This window comes from Corvus hawaiiensis, chromosome 2 (assembly GCF_020740725.1).
Source record: "Corvus hawaiiensis isolate bCorHaw1 chromosome 2, bCorHaw1.pri.cur, whole genome shotgun sequence".
NCBI classification, from domain to species: Eukaryota; Metazoa; Chordata; class Aves; order Passeriformes; family Corvidae; genus Corvus; species Corvus hawaiiensis.
The window spans coordinates 119,324,527-119,344,129 of NC_063214.1; the positions used below are offsets into that span (position 1 = coordinate 119,324,527).

Here is a 19,603-nt window from a genome sequence, read left to right on the forward strand (position 1 = left end):
GTTCAGTTCACCTTTATTTGGAGGCTTTCAGTGGGTATCTCCAGTGCCATAGTGCTGGGGTGTCATGTTATGCTGCTTCCTCTTGTGACAACCAATAAGCACCGAGAGAAGCCTCTCTGCCCTTCTTCCAGCCCATGTTTCCACTCAAGACAGTCGGCTGAAGTGTTCCGTGCTGCGTCCGTGGCCTTCCTCTTCAGCTATTTTACATGGCCCCCTCCTCCCCTACCCTATCTCCTGTGTTTGGAACAAACTTGTCTGTATGAAGATGTGAATTTAAAAAAAAAAAATTTCTCCTGGCTTCTCCCCTCTGAAAGGAAATATTTTTCCTTTAACTGACAGTCCTTTAAGCAGCAAGAATTTTACCTTCTCTGTTTGCAAGGTGCAATGCAAAGAGAAATCTGCAGCACAAAAAAAAAAAAAAAATCACTACCCTATGTTTTGATGATATTGCTTGAAATAGAAAAATCTGGTATTCTCTCAAGAAAACATGAATCATACACGGGCCTTTAAAATCCTTCCCACAGAATGGATTTTTCCATGCCTTACTCTAGCATGGATTTCTAAGAAACATCTTTGTCAGCTGCTGCCCTCCTTCTCTCTAATAACTTTTGAACCTGCTGTCCAGTCTCAATCCATTTGCTTGCTGGGTTTAGTAGAATATAATTAATTCATTGCTTTCATATTCTTATATGAGTATAAAAACTCACCTGGGCAGAGGAGAGGGGGAGACTAATCCCACTCCAAGTTGTGGAAAAAATTGGAAAAACTCATAGACATCTGACTTAGGTCTTCAGTCTTCTGCCCAAATATCCAGAGGAAATTCCTTTTCCCACTGATCCTGTGCTCACAGAACCACCTAATGGGGAAAGCTGGCTTGTTCACATCTTCTGGATGCTACTGGAACCCCAGGAATGAGCTGCACGAGAAAAGAGTAACTTCAGGCAGGGAAAAAAATACAATCCCCATTCTATGCTTTAAAGCTCAGTGTGTGTTAAGCCATCCAGAGTGTTTTGAAAGTTGCTGCTTTAATTCATGAGCATATCAAGACTGAATGGCTAATTGTGTGTGTACTGTAAGAACAGGTCATGCGAGAGAGCACATTTTTTTGCCAGATAACAATATTCGTGCACATTATCAGCTTGGAGCAGTCAATGGCTTCAAATGAAGCAAACTGTACTTATTCCCTTGCATTTTTGGGGTGGGATAGATAGGTATCAGCAGCGTGGATGTTTTCACAAGTGGTTGCGTGCAGATGTTCAGGATTTTGTTTCTCCATCTTGAGCATTCCCAGATGTGCGGTAACAAACAGAGCTTTTCAACTGGTATCTTCTTAATGGTACTTACAGAACTAGAAATTCCTTTTCAATTCTTGAGTGTCTCATGGGAAATATTTAATTTTTGCAGCTTGCCCTGATAAAAATGGCTGACTGTGAGCTTATAGATATGAGCATTAAGCTTGGTAGCCAGTGAATATCAGAAGGTTTAGCGATTGGTTTTGACAAGCATTCAACATTTATCTGAATCTTTCCAGTATCAAATCGGGCATGAAGTCTTCTGAGGAAAACCTGTTCTCACAAGGCTTTTGATTCTCCTGTTTCCAGACTGATGGCACCTACTGAAAAGCTTTCCCACTTCTACTCCTCTTCCCTTCTTAACCCCTGGTCCCTTTATCCTTCTTTGAGTTTATCTCCCTTTATTATGGGTACAGTGACAAAGCTTTAGTTTCCCTGAAAATTTGGGGAAGAATGGTTCAAACCTGTCATCTTTAAAACAGATATGAATCAGGGAGAAGATGGAGAATATTTCACAGTTTGTTTCAGAAGACTGAGATTTGAATGCTTTGGACTGTTTTTCAGCCAAATAGTCACAAATTCTTTCCATATTTTCATTAAAAAAGGGAAAAAAAATGCTTTTTGAGCTATTCCAGGTTTTGTTTCTTTATTGTTATTATCTCAAGGGGCTATGCTGCTTTCTTTGGTTTTGTTTTTAAACTGACTGGGACCACAACTCCTTTTTTAGTAGAACTGAAAATATTTCTAAATCTTATTAAAATGAAAATCATGACTAAATGTAGAAGTAAGTGAGTTTGCTTAGTTATAGCCCTCTGTGGTTATCTTTAACTAGTCCATAAGCTAATAACTCATATTTTCCTTTCAAATTACTATGCTGCAAGAAAATAGTCAAGAAAACTCCAGTCAGGGAAAGCGGTCAATAATGAGGAGAGACAGAATGATTTAGAAACTGAGCAATGACTGAGCCAAGGTGTCCCCTCTCCCAGAAACAGGGCTGATGAGTCATTTAGATTCTGATTTCAGGCATGTTCATTTTTTATTGTTTCTTTTCCCCAGGTCTTCTGGCTGTTGAGAACTTCCTCTCTCACCCCGCTTTCCCTTCACTTCCTCTCTACTTCCCTCCCATTCTTTCTTCCTTCAGGTGCTTTTAAAACCACTTTCAAAGCTGAAATTGCAAATGAGTTTTTTGCATTCTGAATGACAATGAGGGGCTCTGTTTGAATAGCTGAATGCTTCAATGGCAGATATTTGACTGAGTTCCCTAAAGCCCAAAGCCTATGAAACCATCCACGGTCTGAATAGAACCAATTACTGCTGCTGCTCCCAGCCCAGTCTCCCCTTGGAAGATTCTTTTGGTTCTTTTTTTTTAAAGTCCCAATCAATGCAGATTTATTGTAGACAGGCCATTTTATCTTTTTCTTTGAAGAAAGAATTTCCCTGCAAGACTGGTTATAGGAGTTATCCATCAGATATCCATCGTCCTCCAATGTGGGAATGTGGAAACATTCAGCCACTTGGATCCTTGTAACCTACTTCATTTTCACAGAGGCATCTTTCCATGAGGCAGCTCTTACTTGGTGTGTTGGTCTGCTGTGGTCGTTCCTTGCGTGTTTGCTCACTTAATATGAGAATACAATGCAGGTGTATTGCAAAATTCGTGTGCACACCTCACCTTTTAAACCTTCCCGTGGTTTTCAGCTGAGATATTTCAACTGCAAGCTGATGACTGGGTGGGATGTTGTCAGACTGATCATGCTGATGATGCATCTGCATGTTCTTTGTGCTGGTGGCTCAGAGGAGAACTGGAGTGTGTGTGGCCAGAACTGTCAGAAAGAATGTTGGTGTTCTGGATATCCCATTGGAACCAGATGGCTCAAATGCTTTGGGGTTGCAGCAAGATCCTAATATAAAATCTTCTCCTTTGTACTGCCTCCTGCAGTACAATGTGACCTGAAATGCTGCCTGAGATGCATTTAGGGTGATCATCAGCTGATGGGAACTGCTGCCATATCTCTGTTAACTTCAAGAGGTCTTCCTCACCAACCTGTGTGGTAGCTGCAGAAAGCAAGGATGGTCAACCTGATACAGTAAACCAGTAGAAGATCTAAACTCAGGTTAAGAATATTTTAAGATTTTTTGATCCTTACAACTAAATTAATAACTTCAAAAGCTTTTTTTTTTTTCAGAGTGTATATATAGTTATATGCAAAGTCTAATTGATACACATTGCTGGAAAATTGTTGAATTTGTTTTAGGAAGAACTAAATAATTTCCAGCCACTTAATCTAGGACATTCTATTTTAATCAAAAAACCAAACAACAACAAAATAAATGGGGATCCTCCTTGGTTCATGACCTTGAGTACTCTTGATTGCAGCTGAAGCCTGATCATGCTTGATTTTCCAGACTTGAAAAGTAGCATCCTGACTGATTTAATGTACTTTGTGTGGAAGTTATCATATAGCCTTCTTTCTCCCCTTTGACAGATTGCTGAATTTAGGTTTCAGTCAAGTCATTCCCTGAGCAGCAGGACCAGTGAACCCTGCTTTCATGCAAAATTGCATCCTGCCTTCCTCCTCCCCTCCTTAAACCCAGCTCAGGACAAGGATTATGCTGCTTAGTTTGCTGGATTCTGCTAAAAAATGTTATGCATCCACTGGAAGCTGGTCCCTTTGCCTTTTGGGGCCACTGAAGAACAAATTAAAGATTTACTCTTTCAGTTTGCAGCTGCTGTGGTTGTTTTAAATGAACTGAAATGCACAGAAACTTGTTTGAGACAGCTCTACAGGAAGCTGAAATTTGCCAAGGGCTACCAGAGCTATGTAGATGAGTAAAGGAGGTAGAAAGGTATAAGAAGAAGGTTTATTTATTCTGTGTCATAGAACATTGTATCTCCTAAGCCCCAAATATGTTTTGGGCTTCAGAAGAGGAAACAAAGCAATTCTGGAAGAGCTGCCTGAACAAATCTGTCATGAACTTCTCCCAAATGCTCTCAAATCTATACTTAAACATTTCTTCTAGTCACCAGCTCTCTTCTAAACAGACAGATGAAAGTATTGTTATTTTTAACAGAACTTCACTCCCAATAAAACCAAATTTCTTTTTCTTTTCTTTCTTTTTTTTTTCTTAATTCTCCCTCAAGACATTTGCACTTATCTCTTTAATTTTTGTTTAACAGCATCAGATTCTATTTTCCCCTGAAGAGCTTCCCTAGTTGCCCACATCTTTTTTCTTAAATGCAGCCATGACTCCCTGCCCAATATGGGTCTCATCTCTCCTGCTTTCCCTTCAAGACTTCAGTCTCTCCTGGCTGATAGCCCAGCCCAAATGGGATGCAGGGAACTGAGCTCTCTCCTGATGGCTTCCACTATCCCTCAGTTTGATTTTCTCAAGAATTAGAAAGAAGGGCCTTCTACAATGCCTCAGGGACATGTTCTGATCTGTGCTCTGTGGCTTCAGATACATCTCCAGACAGATCTCCTTCCCTGCACAGTTCTGGCTGCTGAGCTTTCTGCAGATGTCCATCCCAGTGTCTTTCTGGGGGACGTCCTTTCTTGGATTTCATTGCAGTGCACAAGGTAGGGTGTTGGCAGCGGGGCAATGTCTGGTGCTATAAAGCATTTTCTTAAAAAAATGCTGTCCCCCAAATGTGAAGTCATCCTGTTGGTAAAGCACTGGGGATTCTGCAGGTTGAGATTCCTTATTGCTTTGTTGTGTTTGGTTTTCATCTTACAGCTTAAATCCAGAGTTGTCCTAATGCTGTTATGTATTTCACAATATTGATTTTTTTCAGCTGTCTTCATTTAATATTTTCCCCCCTTTTTTCTTTTTTTCCCTTTTCCTTTTTAGACCAACCTTCACATCACAGATGTGAAGAAAGAATAGATGCAGAAATTGCTTTTAGTTAGAGAGACTGTAATTTACTCTTTCACTACAGGGGGAAAAAAATGTCTCCCCACAGAAACAGACGCAGATGAAAGGCCAAATAGTATCTGGACCTGTGCAAGCACTGCAAGATGTGTGTGTGTGTGTGTGTATGTATTTTCCTTCTGTGGTGCACAGAATCCCAGTCAATTATTTGATGCACTCGCCTGTCTGGGCTGTGACCTTCTAGAAAGGCCCCCTCCTCCAGTCCCCCCACACGACTTGTCAACACATTAGTCATATACAACTCAGCCGATGCCAAACGGCAGCAGTTCAGCCAACTATTGAGAGGCAGGAAATTCTGCTGCCTTCTTCTATTGGTCTTGGGTTTTTCCACTGTGCGGACCTGGTGGTGCTTTAAGACTGCGGAGGGCTGGGGTTAGCGCTGGTCCCTCCGCCGCGCCGGGAGGCAGGGGAGGTGAGCAGCGGGCTCCGTGCGCTCCGAGCTGCCGGAGAGCGAGGCGAGCAGGGCGAGCAGAGCGAGGCAAGAAGCAGGCAAGGGAGGAAGATGTGCCCGCCTGCCCGCCCGCCTGCCGCCGGGCCGAGGGGAGCCGTGTGAGGAGCAGCGGGAGCAGGAGGTGGAGGAGGAGGAGGAGGCGTGCGAGGAGCCGGCTCGCCGCGGCTCGGGGCCGGCCGCCGCTGCTGCCGGGGATGCTGGTGTGGCCGCGCCGGAGGATTTTGTCACCTGTGGCCCTGCCCCCGCCGCCCTGCGGGCGCCTCCCCGAGCCAAGGACACACCTGGGCCCCGCCGCGCACCCGCCCCCCGCCCCCGCCGCCGGCCGCCTCTTCCCCCGCCCGAGCGCCGGGCGAGTGTCGGCGGAGCCGCGGGGCTGCAGGCGGGGCTGAGCGCTCGCTGGGCGGACGAGCGGCCCCGCAGGCTCCGAGCAGCCACCAGCCGAGCCAGGCGAGGGCGGCCGGACCCGGTGCGCGCTGCCTGCCAGCTCCGGCCCGGCCGTGGGCGCGGCGGGCGAGGGCGAGCCCGGAGCGGGGAGCGGGGGAGCGGCGGGGGCATGTGGATGTTGGCCGTCGCCTTGCTCCACAGCATCTCGCATGGTGAGCCCCGCCGCGGGGATCCCTTCCCTTGTCCCCATCCTTCCCCTCCTGCCGGCCGGGAAGGGGAGCGGGTCTCGGTGGTGGCTTTTGTGCCGAGAGCGTCGCGCTGGCTGCGGGAGCCGCGGGGAGAAGGGCGAGGAGCGAGAGCGCCGTGATCGCTTAAAGTCGCTCACCTCGCAAAGTGACAGCTCGGAACCCAGCCACGTCCCTCCGTGCCTGCCTCCTTCGGAATGAGACGGTGCTTGCAGAGGCAAGGAGGCAGAGAGGCGCTTTTTCTTTCTTTCTCGTCTGGAAAAGTATAGAATTTTTGCCAAGTGCCGTATAAACCCGTCAGAGTACACGGGGATAATTCGAAGGGCTTGCATCCTAAGCGGTCGCATTCAGATATTGCTTCCTTTCACTTTTTTTTTTTTTTTTTTTTTTTTTTTAAATTGCCCTCTGCTTTTACCTTATGCTTCTACACATATTTATGAAGTAGAATTTTGAATTTATTTCACTTTTATCATTTCTCCGGGAAGGTACCTGCTCTGAAATTTTTTTTCCCTCACTCATTTATGTAAAAATATGCACGGATAAGCATTACATCATCTGGAGATGTTGAAGACTTTTAGTCGATTATAAAGTTAGGAAGGGGAAATTAGAGTGGGGATAGAATAAGGGTAAACCTGCTATTTTTTTTTTTTTTTTTTCTTCTGCCAACTCTTTGATTGACAAACATTTATTGCAGTTTCTGTGCGTTTTTAATAGTGGGTTGGGGTATTTTGGAACATTTAGATAAATGTGATTGAAAACCATGGCATGTGTAAAAATATGCTGAAATTGCTTAAGTTTTATTAAAAATGCACGTTTAGCATTGCAGTTTTAAGGACAGAAAACAAATTATGCTGGGGTGCTAGCTATCTATTGCATTGCCTTCTCTTTCTCAGATCCGAGGACGAAACATTGCCTGTAATGCTTCCCATCCTGGCAGATAAATCAGATTAAACACACAATGCTCGAAATAGGCAAAGCAGGTGGAACGGGGAAAACGTTTCTTGTGTGGAATGAATGAGAGAGGAGCACAGGGCAAAGTGTGAGGTTTTCCTGAAGGATGGAAATAATTGAACCTCTGGCAGAGCGTGAGGGATGAATGCTGGATGAGGGTGCCTTCACATCTTCTTAAGTAGACACTGGATGAGAAAATGCATCGACAGGCATGGCTGGTCCAGTGTGAGGAGCTGGGGAGGTCAGAAATTAGGAGGTGAATCCTAAATATGTGGATTTAGAGTGACCTTAAAAACATTTTCGTCTTCTGCATGCCACAGAATACAAAAGGAGTGAAAACCCCCCAAAGTGTAAACTTGGAAATTTTTTGCATTTCTTTTTGGCAGTAAGGAAACTGCAACAAGTTTTAACATTAAGAAATTATCTATCTATTTATTTATTTATTTTTGACAGGCAGCAGCACTGTGCCTTCTCTCTAACCTCTCTAGCCAGATACCTTGGAGGGAGAGATTTGCTGTTAATAAGACAGAAAGAATCAGCCTGGAAGTGTGCTCTGACTGGTGCTATTCATTTAAAACTAAATTTGCATAGAACTGAATGCTGTTTCTGTCCAGAAATCTTATTTAAAAAAAAAAAAGAAAAAGCAGATTTTTTTTTTCTACTGTATTGATGCTATAAATTCTATCTTCTAACCTCGTTAGTCCTCCTTGCAAGGGTTTTTTGAAGACCAGAATAATTTTTGCTTTATGAGGTCGAAATACCATGAAAATCACTTTCATTTATTCCTTGATCTATGAAGTCAGTAGTAATTTCACTTTCAGTTTCCATGTGTTTTTGGATCACAGTCAAACCTGAATTTGTCTCCCAAAGACTGAAGAGTGTAATGTGTACATGATAGATGCATCTGCATGGATTCTGTGCTGCCACACAGCAACATCTGTACATTTGTGACTCCTGGGGGAGTAAAATTAAATGGTTTTGTGTACAGTAATATTCTAAGATGAAAGCATTTTGAAAACATGTAGTGGGTGGTTCAGCCATTCTTTGCAACTTAAGGAGTCTGTTTGTTTTTGACATCATACTTGATTGTCAAAATGCATATTTTTAAGGTCTTTTTAAGGGAAATCTTTGAAAAAATGGCACCTACCTTCATGTTAAGACTGAAAAAAATGGTTTTATGCACTGGTAACATTTATTAGGACTTATTAGGGCCGTTTTATCAGAGTCAAGAGTCAGACAATAATATTTTTAAAGGACTTCAGATTTTAATGCAGTGTCATATCAGATATGTATCTCTTTGAAGGAAATGACTGCATATATAAATAGATATGTCACTTACACATTTATTTTCATTATTCTATCTATAACTCCATCTGAACTCCATTGTGTGACAGGCAGGGTTCTTTTATGACTGTATCTGGTGGGGGGGGGGGCAGGTTTCTGCTTGGTTTCTGCCATTGCCTTTTCTAACCCCTTATGGAACCACACCATGTTTGCTTAAAACACAAGCACAGGTACAAGTGGTTTTCCATTGTGCTACATCCCATTCTGATTTTAACTTTAAAACCTGTAAGACTGTTCATGTTCGTGTTGGTTTTGATTTTTTTTTTTTTTTTCCTGAGGGGAGAAATAGGTTAAAAATAAATCCAAAGGTTTAACTCTGCAGTTGTAATCTTGGGCTTAATTTCTGGAAATCATCTGAATAGCAATAACAAGGTAGGCCCCCATATTTCCCTACAGTCACTCAGCACAAATACATTTTGTCAAATTAGGTAAGAGCAGTGTCACTGGGAAGGTTTTATGTTTGTGAAATAGCTTCCTTCTGGGGACAATAAAGTACTGACACGCTCCTTCATCCAATTAGTATTTCTGAAGCCTGAAACAAAACCTCCCCAAATACCTGGTTAAAGTTTATGTATTTTGTGAGGGTTTTAAACTCTCGTTGCTGTGAGTTCCATAAGAATACAGGTAACTGTTAACTATAAATGCATTGCAGCCCTGGAAGGTGTGTGGGATGATACAGACATCAGTGGGAGCTCTGCAGCTGAATTCACTACCTTGAAAGCCTGAGTCATGCAGTTCTAATCCTGAGCAATGCTTTCGAGTTGCCTTTCAGGGTTACTCTACCTGCACCACCTTCCCTGTTACTTTACCTCAGGATTCCAGAAGTGAGTGTTTCAAATGAGCAGCAAAAGTCTGCTGTAGCCTGGTCATAATTAATAATGGGGCATTTCATTAATTACAGTGAGAAAAGGCAGGGGAGGCTCTGTGGGGAGAATGGCCTCCTTCAAAATCCTGCCTCTTTTTTGTAAAGACTGGGATCAAGCTCGTTCAGATGCTGCTTTCAGAAATGAGGATCTTTCAGTATCACTCAGTCTCTGCTGTGGATATGCTGAACCCATTTCCAGGCTTCTCTCTGGCTGCATTTCTTACATGCCTGTTGTCCACAGATGCTCTTCTGAAATCAATCGAGCATCGGGAGGCACCAATACAGCACAGATGACACTAAATATAAATTTCCATTAAAATGATTTCCTGTTTGAATCCTCTCCCTGCCGTATATCTATCAATATGGGTTTTAGCAGCATTTTGGAAGATGGAGAAGGATCACACTGAACTGAGAGCAGGGGTTAGGCTGGAGGATGAGGAGCCAGAGCGATGGTGGCGCTGAGACTCTCCAAAGAAAATGTTGATTCTCAGTGCTGGGGATGCAATATCCGATCAAAAGAGCAAACTGCTCTCTTTGTAGAAACATACTGAGATACCTGCATAGCTTGTGTGGAATTGTGCAACCAGATCCTCACCTTGGGAAGTTGGGTGGATGTGCAGGAAGCATTCAGCTCGGTGTTTGTGTGTGGATGGCACAGCACAGCTCAGCGTGTTTTTAATCCGGTGCTACCCGAGATATGAATAGCTATTAATTAATCACCAAATGCCAAGGGGAGAAAAACTGTTATTGCTGGGCAGCCAGAGGACATTGGGATACCTATATCTGTTTCAAAAGGTGTGTTTCTCCTGTGCTCGGGGTGTGCTGCTCCCCCAGGTGCTGGGGCTCTCGGAGGGGGATTTCCTCCCGTGGCGTGGGCAGTGGCTGTGCTGGAGTTGGAGCCACAGGACACTAGTGGGCAGCAAACCTCAGAATGTGTCTCTTCCAAAGCTGTGGGAGCACACAGAGAGCTCAAAGAGGCATTTTGTCCGTGTTTTACTACCAATAGTCACTAAAAACTGGTGGATGCTGCGTCTTCTTCCTGTAGCGCTGGACAGCAGATGTGTGTGTCAGTGAAGGTGTTTTTGGGAGTGGTTCAAAGAGAAGTTGTTTTCTGCAAATTGTGAAAACAAACCCCTAAACCATCTTAAATAGAGCTTTATTGCTGCTTACAGCTCTTCACTGTGGTTTTATACAACCACAGAATTGTTTAGGTTGGAAAAGACCTTTGAGTCCAGCTGTTCCCCCAGCACTGCCAAGCCCAGCATTAAGCCCTGTCCCCAAGTGCCACATCTGCAGGTCTTTTCAATACCTCCAGGGATGGTGACTCCACCATGTCCTTGGACAGCCTGTTCTAAGGCTGGACAACCCTTTCCATGAAGAAATTTTTCCTAATACCTAATCTAAACCTACCTGGTGCAACTTGAGGCCATTTCCTCTCATTCTGTCCCTTGTTGCCATTGGAAAGACCCCAACCCCTACCTGGCTCCACCTTCCTCTCATGGAGTTTTAGAGAGTGAGAAGGTCCCCCCTGAGCCTCCTTTGCTCCAGCCTGAGCCCCTTTCCCAGCTCCCTCAGCCGCTCCTGGGGCTCCAGCCCCTTCCCAGCTCCCTTCCCTGCCCTGGACACGCTCCAGCCCCTCCAGGGCTCTCTTGAAGTGAGGAGCCCTGAAATGAAAACAGGATTTGGGATGTATTTCAGTGGAATTTCCTCAGTGCTGCCACATCTGGAAAAGCTTAGAAGCTGGGTTTTAATTTTGTTTGTTCTTGAGTAAACTTTTGTCGCATAACATACTGATAATTTGAATTATTTGGGAAAATCTCATGAGTTTTGGTGAGTAGCTCTTTCAGAAAGTTCCTCCAGCTCATGAGTTGTGCAAGTCTCTGTTTTTGGGAGCAGCTGGGCTCAAGTTGGGCCTCACTTTTGGTGTCTTTGCCTGAATGAGAGTTTTAACAATATGCTGCCCTCTCAGGCGACGGGGTTGTTTGGGGTGGGGAAATAATCTCCTTTACTATTTAATAAAACATTGGAGTGAAAAAAAGAAAAAAAAGCAGAAAACAACAAAATGAACCATCTTTCTGGGGGTGGGAGGTTGGGACAATGGATTGAGAAGCAAAATATATGGACTTTTTCGCTTTCTCCACGAAGTTTAATTAAAAAGTTAAGATGTGTGTAGGATAAAGGGCTGTTTCAACATACCACTCATTTACCCTTTGATTTTATTTGGCACATGCCATTTATCAATCTCTTGGTCTAGGAGTTTTTCAGATTTGCAGTAGGAAAGACTAATTCCATCTTCTACTTTAAAAGCTGAAGAAGGGAGTAAAACATTATATTCACCTCAATTATTCTAAGGTACATTTTTTTGACATTTTTAATGTGTTATTTCTTTTGAGTCATCGAAACTAAATAGACTACAAAAATCCATTTAAGCAACATAGGTCTATACATCAGAATATTTAATTATTTCAAGGGGAATGTGTAGGTGTCTGCAGTTAAATTACTTGTTTCACAATATATTTTGAGTTATTTCATATTTCTATTTAATCATCACTTTCTTTTCATTTAAGCTGTTATGAAATCAATGAAATTAAGATCTGAAATTGTAATTCTTCAAAAGAAACTTTATCTTCTCAGTCTTCACCTCCCTGCCCCTTGAAAACATTTCATCAAACAATTGGTGTTTTCAAAAATAAAAATAACATAAAATGGAATGTATTTCATAATAAAAGCCTTTCACAGCTCAATATTTTAGAGCACTGAAGAGATCATCTTCAAGAACAAGCCACTGATTCCTCAGGCACTTGTTAGCACTGGGAGCTTTTCCTGTCATTGCTTGTCTTTGGATACTGCCATTCACAAAAAAAATCTTCTTGCCTCGTGAGTACTTTTTTTTTTTTTTTTCCATCAGGGCATTGGATTACTCATCAGAAAAAGTTGGGTACAACAATCTATACCTTTCGTAGTGGAATGGGCAAGAAATGTTATGATCTGCTTTGACAAAGGAAAGAAAGGCAAGTGGAGGGACAGACAGGCTGACAGAGATTAGCAAGTCCTCCCAGCATCCCTATTTAAGCTATTTTTGTTCAGAAAGCAGGGAGTAAGACTTAAGAGTGAGCCAGCAATCCTATTTATAGAAAGCCATTTTTAAATGCAAAGGCTCTGAGAAGGAGAGTCACCTCCATACTAAACACCAGCATCCCTGGAGCTCCCTCAGCACGGAGGGAGGGAGCAGCCTGGCCACCCGAGCTGCATCACTGATGTGCTCCTGCTGAAGCTTCCAGAAGGACAGAGCCCTTGGAAATGCAGGAGTTTGGGCCATGGGGCAACCCAAGAGCACAGCTGAAAATAGCTCTCTGCTACACATCCACGTGGCAGAGACAAAGGCACACACAGGGATCACCTGAGGAATTTTTAGCCTGCTGCCTCTCCATGTATTCTCTTGGAGATCCTGCTCGTGTGGCTCTCAGAGTAGTTTGTCAGGGATAGAGTTCCTTCTGAGATTTTAAAATAAACATATTTCTGCACACAAATGCATACATATGTAAATCTGCATAGCTTGTAGTTGCTTAAAACCTACTGCGTATGGAAAATTTGGCACTTGCTTTGCTGTCCAAGTGCGCTTGGTGCTATTTTCTTCCAATTAATTACACGGTAATCCCATGCAGAAGATTTGTGGCTTAAGATTTATGTTTGCACTAGGCTAAAAATTATTCTCAGTAACTTTCTGCCATCTAAATTTTTGGAGTAATTTTGGGAGGCCCCTCCAGTGTTTTTAAGAATATCAGAAACATATTCTTGAAGTGACCGGGGCTATTTCAATGCAGCTAGAATATAATTATGCAGCAGTGGAGCTGCAAATAGTTGCCTATCTACATAATCTACTCACAGTGATTCTATAGATAAGATTGTAGGGTTGCTGTGTCTATATAAATATCTGTTGGCGTGAAATCCTCTCATGTGGTTTTGCAAATTGAGTGGCTTATGCTGAGCCTGCACACTCAGGGTGTTTGTCTCTCAGCACTACAGAGTGGCAGTCCCCAGTGGCTCCAGTTTTTAGGTGCCACAGAATTCAGGAATTTGTGGGAGAGCTTGTTCTGTGCTCTGTTCTTTAGGAGGGTCTCCATGATAGCAATTTGTTGTTCAGTAAAGTTTTCTAGAGGTTTAGTAGATAGTGTGGAGTCCAAATAACAAATGTCAGTCTTTGACCTGTGGTTTTTGTTTAAACTGGCTCCTGTTTTAGCTGGGAAGAGTTGCTGGGATGCTGAAATGTGCAGGCTTGGAGGAATCCATGTGTTGTTACACTGGACCCCACAAATCTTGTGGTAGGATTTGAGTGCACCCAAATCTACTTGGTTGCTTTTTTTTCCCAGGCCATGGAAAAGTGATGCATAAAGTGCAGGCTCTGGCTTCTGTTAAATTCTCTTGTGTAATTGTTTCTATCAGAAATAATTGTGTTTTGGAGTTTGTTTGTTTGTTACTGTTTTATGATATTACCTTCTGAAGTCTTTGGGTTTTTCTCTGTGAGTTTTATAAAGGAATTTTGGCCCTAACTCAGAAAAATACTGTGAGTGCATAAAGTCAGTCTCTTGATAATTATGAGGTGAGCATGTGACAAGCTATTAGAACACTCCTGGCTTGAGCTGAGGACAGAACAAGTCCTTGACAAAGTCCTTTTTTGTTATGAAAAGCAGATTCAGATGTCCCTGGAATGGGATCTTGCTGGAACAAATGTCATTCAAGCCAAATAAGCTTTAGGTGGACCTCAGCTTAAACAGCAAAGTGGTTCACCATCCACACTACGCATTGTCCACCTGAAATTTTCCCTCTCATTAGGTGGCTTTTCTGTGGGGCAGTTTAAAAGCCACTTCACATATTATTTCTAGACAGGTCAACCATAATTTGTGTTGCAACTGCAGTTGTGAAGTACAAAGCAAAGTGTTTGCTGTGTCATGATATGAAGGAAGTAATTTGGGAAGCTGTCATTGAAGGAGAAGTTCTCTAGTTATGTTTGCAGACATCCAATGCAGAGAGGTTTTTTTGCAGCCTTAAGTGACTTTCAAATGTCTGCAGTAATACTTACATTATTCTAGTTCACGCTTTTAGCTGTATTTATTTAGGAAGCTTTCCTTTGTATCTTTCTTTCTAGTTTTGTTGTGTGACCTCAAGGTTTCTCTTCCACAATGACAACCTTTTCCCCAGCCCTATTGTGTAGAGGTTCTGAAAAACAGATTTTCATCATTTCAAGCACAGAGAGTGAGGTTCATTCCACTATGGGACTTGAGTGGTAAGTGATGATTACCATAGTTTTTGTTGTGGCAGCTGTGGCTGAGCCTTTTGGTCCTCAGCGTTTTGTGGATATATATCTATAAAATGCAGAATGAATACTTAGGAGAGAGGGAAGGACAGGGGTATGAACATGATTTTTAGTGGGGAGGGTAAAGGAAGTGACAAGGGTGAGTTGGAACTCCACAGGTATCCAGACAGTGATGTAAGGTGTGATGAATCCCTGTGGGACAGCAGGAGGGCAGTCTCTGAAGGCCAAATTTGAGCTGGACAGGTTATGGTGAAGAGCCTTGAGGTCTTGGCTTCGGCTTGCAGTGGGGAAGACGAAGCTGAGACTGCTCCCCTGTGAGCTGTGGGTGGAGAACATGACAGAATGTGGCTTTGGGACTACCCAGTGCTCTGTCTTGGCTACTGCTCTGCGCCAGAGCATGACCCTGCTGTGTGCCTGGGGACAGGGAGCTCAAAGTCCCAACTACCCTGCATTCAGATCTTTCTTTCATTCTTTTCTACCCCATTATTTCATCTCTGCTGTAGGCTTAGTTTGAGGCCTAGTGCCTGTCTTCTCTTCACATTTTTTCCTAGTTATTTATATTTATTTTGGTAGGGTAAGTATTTCTCCCATCCCTAAAAGCTCTTCCCCTCAGGCAAATGGATTTGGGGGAGTGTGGGAGATCAAGGATGGAAAGCAATCCTATGAATGCCAGTGAGGCTGTAGGGTAGGAAGTGCAAGTTCCTCATCTGAACCAAGGAGGAAGGAGCTGAGCTCCTTCATTGGGCAGGAGGGAGATAATTAATCCTTGGAAAAAGAGGCTGAGCTGTCAGGCTTTCAGAAGACGCCTGGCAGTGGTAATTTGCTGTTCAGCTGTTGGGAACTCTCAGGTTTGGTGCAATGGGGTCTCTCAGTGCCTGTGCTTGAACACCCAGCCCCACTCCTGGAGCCTCCCTGGGTGTGAATGCTGGGAGCACTGCTGGCTGCAGGAGGAGCAGGTCCTCAATTCCCCACTGGAGAGCAGCTCTTTGTCCTTACAACGAATTGGAGAGCTGCTTGCTTAGCAAGTCCTGAGGAACGCTGAATGGTTATGGTGGGAACACAGCCTGGAGTAGGGAATGTTTATTTTTAATTCTTTTCAGGGGAAGAAAGAAAGGTTCAGGATTTAGCTTTTCTATCCTAGTCTAGAGTGAAAATCTTGTCAAAAAATCTGTTCTTCACCAGTTTTTGCCCTTATCCATTGCGTTCATGCTTGAGGAGCAGTGTGGCTTCAGAGAGATGTGACTGCATGTGCTCAAACTGTGCCTGTCCCACTGGTGATGGAGCTGGAGGCCTTTTGGAATATCCAGCCACTGGCACACATGGAGGCAATGCAAGGGAAAAGGAGTGCCTGTCTGAAGACACTCTAGCTGCAGCAGTTCAGTGCATATTTATTAAGTCTAAAAGTTAGTCCCTAGTGGATAAAAGCAATTACAGTGTTTCTACCACGTCTCAAAATGTGTTTCTAAAGAAGAGAAGAATGCTGGGCTTCAGTAATTTCAAAAGGAGTTAATGAGATTTTTTAAAAAATATTTTCCTAAATAATAGTAATCTGACTGCTACTTAATTTCAAGAGGTTTTGAGAACTTTTGGTGTCAGTAAATTGAGTTTCTCTCTTGTCTGTGTTCAAGGATAACAGCCTTGTTTGCTCACCATGTAATGCAGTTGCTCTCCTTCCCCACACTGTTTCTGCTGCTTTCAATCCCTGGTGTGGACGCACATTGGAATAATTGGGGTAGGGGTTAAGGTTGGCTGAGCATCTCAGCTCTGCCATTTCCTAAGGCATGTGCAGCTGGCCTGGTGCTCAGAAAATTTTATACAAAATAAGTAGCACGCATTAAACAGCTTCCAAGTGGAAAATGAAGGCATCATGACATGGCACAGTGCTGGTGCTCTTACGGGTTGCGAAGTGGAAGATGTGGGGAGCTCACTCGAGATTGCAGCAGGGGATGCTGTCACTTGGCTCAGGACCTTCCAGCGGGCAGGAGGAGAAGAGAGATTTAGGAGTGAGTTTGGGGAGATGTTTGTTGTGTTCCAGCCTGTCTCTGATGAAGGTGCAGTCTCAGGTAATGTTACCAGGTCTGTGTCCCTCCCACTTTGCCATGTTGCAGCTTTTGGGAGGAGATGCAAAATCTCCTGAGTTTGCTTTCAAGTTGTTGCTTGGAAAGAAACAAATAGGAATTTAAAGGTAGACGTTTTAAACAAGTAACATATTTTAGACCCATAACTTTTTAAATTTAAATGGAATTACTTTCACTTTTTAATTAAGTGGCCTCCATGTATGCTGGTATATGATCTCTCTCTTTGAGGCAGGAGTGTGTGCAATATGATGGTTTTACCTTCATGTCAGTGAGAAACTGATTTATTTCCTTAAAATTGGGCAACCTGAGCAGCCTGGTCTGGTGGAAGGTGCCCACAGTGGGGGGATTGGAACTGGATGATCTTTAAGGTCCCTTCCAACCCAAACCATTCCATGATTCTATTATTAGTTCATCCACCAGTCATTTAATTAAAAGTGTGACAATGCTTTAAAGGGATACACAGCTCCATTGCTGAGATGTTTTCTGGCATCATCACCTGCAAAGGAGAGCTTCCTGCTTTCTTGAGAGTTTCCAGACTCTGAATATTGATTGCATACAGGAGGGTCCCCAGCATGGGCAAACCCTGAGGTAAATTTGCCCTGTGCTGTATCTGGTTACCTTATTTTATTAATGTACACTCATTCTGAGGAGCTGAAAGGATTATTAGTAATAGCTCTGTAAGAGGGATACAATCAATTTAAATTAGCTCACGCTTGAGCCTGTATGATCTGGTGTCTTTAAAATGTAGGTAAGCAGCTCTTCATTTTGCTGCCTTACATAACATTGTAGGAAACTTTTTCCAAGCCCAATCTTGTGGCATGTAGGCACATGGGTTAATTGTGGACTTGGCAGTGCTGGGTTAGTGCTTGGATTCAATGATCTCTGAGGTCTCTTCTAATCTCAGAGATTTTATGATCTTCTCTATAAATGTTGCAGTTCATTACATTTAGATGTTTTTAATGTCCAGAAGAATTATCCATTTGAAAACCCACTTATTAGGAGTAAGTCGACTGTGTTGTTTTGTGTAAAAAAAATCAAACAAGAGACACCTCTGAAGATCCTTTTTCCCTGCCCAAGTCCTGCTTCTCCCCTTCCTCCTTCCCATCAATTCTTCCAGGCTTCCTCCCGTCCATATATCTCATCCTTTGATTGCATGGGCTAACACCAGGGCTGATTTTCCTGGTCTCTCCAGATTTCTGCTTTACAAAAGTGGTGTGATTTTGCCAGGAAAGCCAGACAGTATTACACAGCAAAGCTCCCTTAATATCTCTTGCTTTTCCGTTCTCGCCCGCCCTGAGCCAAAGAAACCCAGCTGATTTAGACTAATTATTTCAAATGCAGTTTGTAAAAGGATGCTAATACTTTGCTGTATCCCTGAAGGTCATCTGAGCGATCCATAGTTAAACATTCATGTGGGAGACTCTGGGGGAAACAGTAAGGGATGATTATAATGGAAACACAGTGGGCTGAAGTGTGTGCTCATGCTCGAGTCTTCACAAGGCAAGCCAGGGTGGTGGAGTGTTCCTGTGCTTTTACAGCTCCTAAATCTGAATAAACTAAAGCCTGCAGACCTTGCTCCAATATCATTCAGGCTGGAGAACTGTATGTGATCCAGGAGTGCTTCAAACTGCTTCTTCAGCACCATGATCCTCAATCTCTGCTGTGTTTTATTAGGGGGGAAAAAAAAATTATCTGTGCACGATCTCACGTCATTAAAATGTGCTGGGTGCCCAAGGTGTTTCTTCGTCTGTTCCTCTGGCAGCTTTTCCCCTCAAGTGATTATGCTAATTAGTGTTTGATCAGATGATTAAATTATAATTCGATTAATCCTACGTGCTAAATGCTCTGAATGCATTTCCATCGCCTGAATGCCTTGTGCTTAAGCATTCCTGTTTGCAGCTTGATAGGAGGCTCCTGCCTTTCCCCGTGCCTAATGGATTTTCTGTATTAAACCCACTACGGTTCCTTTTAACGTTGGGATGTGGGGGAAAGGGCTTTTTGTTTTCCTACTCTGCTGCACAGGACCAGAAATAGGTAGGTTCCTCCTAGAAGATCTGAAAGTTGCTAGAGATTACAAAAAATAACAGAGGGGAAAAAGGTTCCAAGCTTTTTATTTTTTGTTAATATATGCTCAGCCCATGTCCCATTCATAACTCATAACTCATAACTTACCAAGGCAAAAAACTGGTACAGCTAAATCCTCAATCTGTTCTCATTCTGAGTAGTATTTTCCCCAAATAATTCTCTCCTTTTTCAAAGCCAAAATGTATTTTGGTCCAGAGACTCTCTTCTTTGCAGAACAAATTTTCTGTGTGTGTGAGAGTGGGGTAGAGAGAGAGAGCAGGTTGTTTCTACTCCTACTACCTGCTTTGCCCTCCTTTTTCCCCCAGGTTTATTTTTGCATGTCATCTCTAGGAGATAATCTCCAGCAAGGGTGTAGAATGGAGAACACACTGAAATTATAACCTTGGTGCTGCTGAGAGATTAATGCTCAGCTGCACCTTTGCTTTCTTGGTCTTTGGGGTCCTGCATCTTTAGGTCATCTAATTTCATGAGACTCAGTTCTAAGTACTGGAGAAAAAAAACCAATAACAACATTAAAATTTTTTAAACAAGAGGTACTTTGGCTTTCAGTATTAAATATTTACAGGTGTTACATAGCTGGATATGTTAACTGGCTCCTCTGTTTATATGGAGGTAGACACCAGTGTCTTCCTCTGTCAGAGTCTGATAGTAATGAGTGGCTGGA

The 19,603-nt window shown here is 43.0% G+C and overlaps 1 protein-coding gene and 1 long non-coding RNA gene across 4 annotated transcripts in view; one reads left to right on the forward strand and one right to left on the reverse strand.

The window, feature by feature from the left end:
* Positions 1–250: 250 nt before the first annotated feature.
* LOC125319511 lies at positions 251–6,604 on the reverse strand. Its single transcript, XR_007200781.1, has 3 exons — positions 6,443–6,604; positions 708–916; positions 251–398 (listed from the first exon to the last, which is right to left on the reverse strand). It is a non-coding gene; the product is annotated as an uncharacterized LOC125319511 (long non-coding RNA).
* Positions 5,557–19,603, forward strand: part of DSCAM (DS cell adhesion molecule) — a 434,764-nt gene continuing 420,717 nt past the window's right edge. Inside the window, exon 1 of one of the 3 annotated variants that reach the window (XM_048290724.1) lies at positions 5,557–5,634. Coding sequence is in view for 2 of the 3 variants with exons in the window: in XM_048290735.1 (XP_048146692.1) it covers positions 6,227–6,269 (43 nt within the window). In the remaining variant the exon portion in view is untranslated. Of the gene's footprint in view, positions 5,635–6,160; positions 6,270–19,603 lie in introns of those variants that run through there. The other 2 variants (XM_048290735.1, XM_048290723.1) reach the window with 2 other exon arrangements.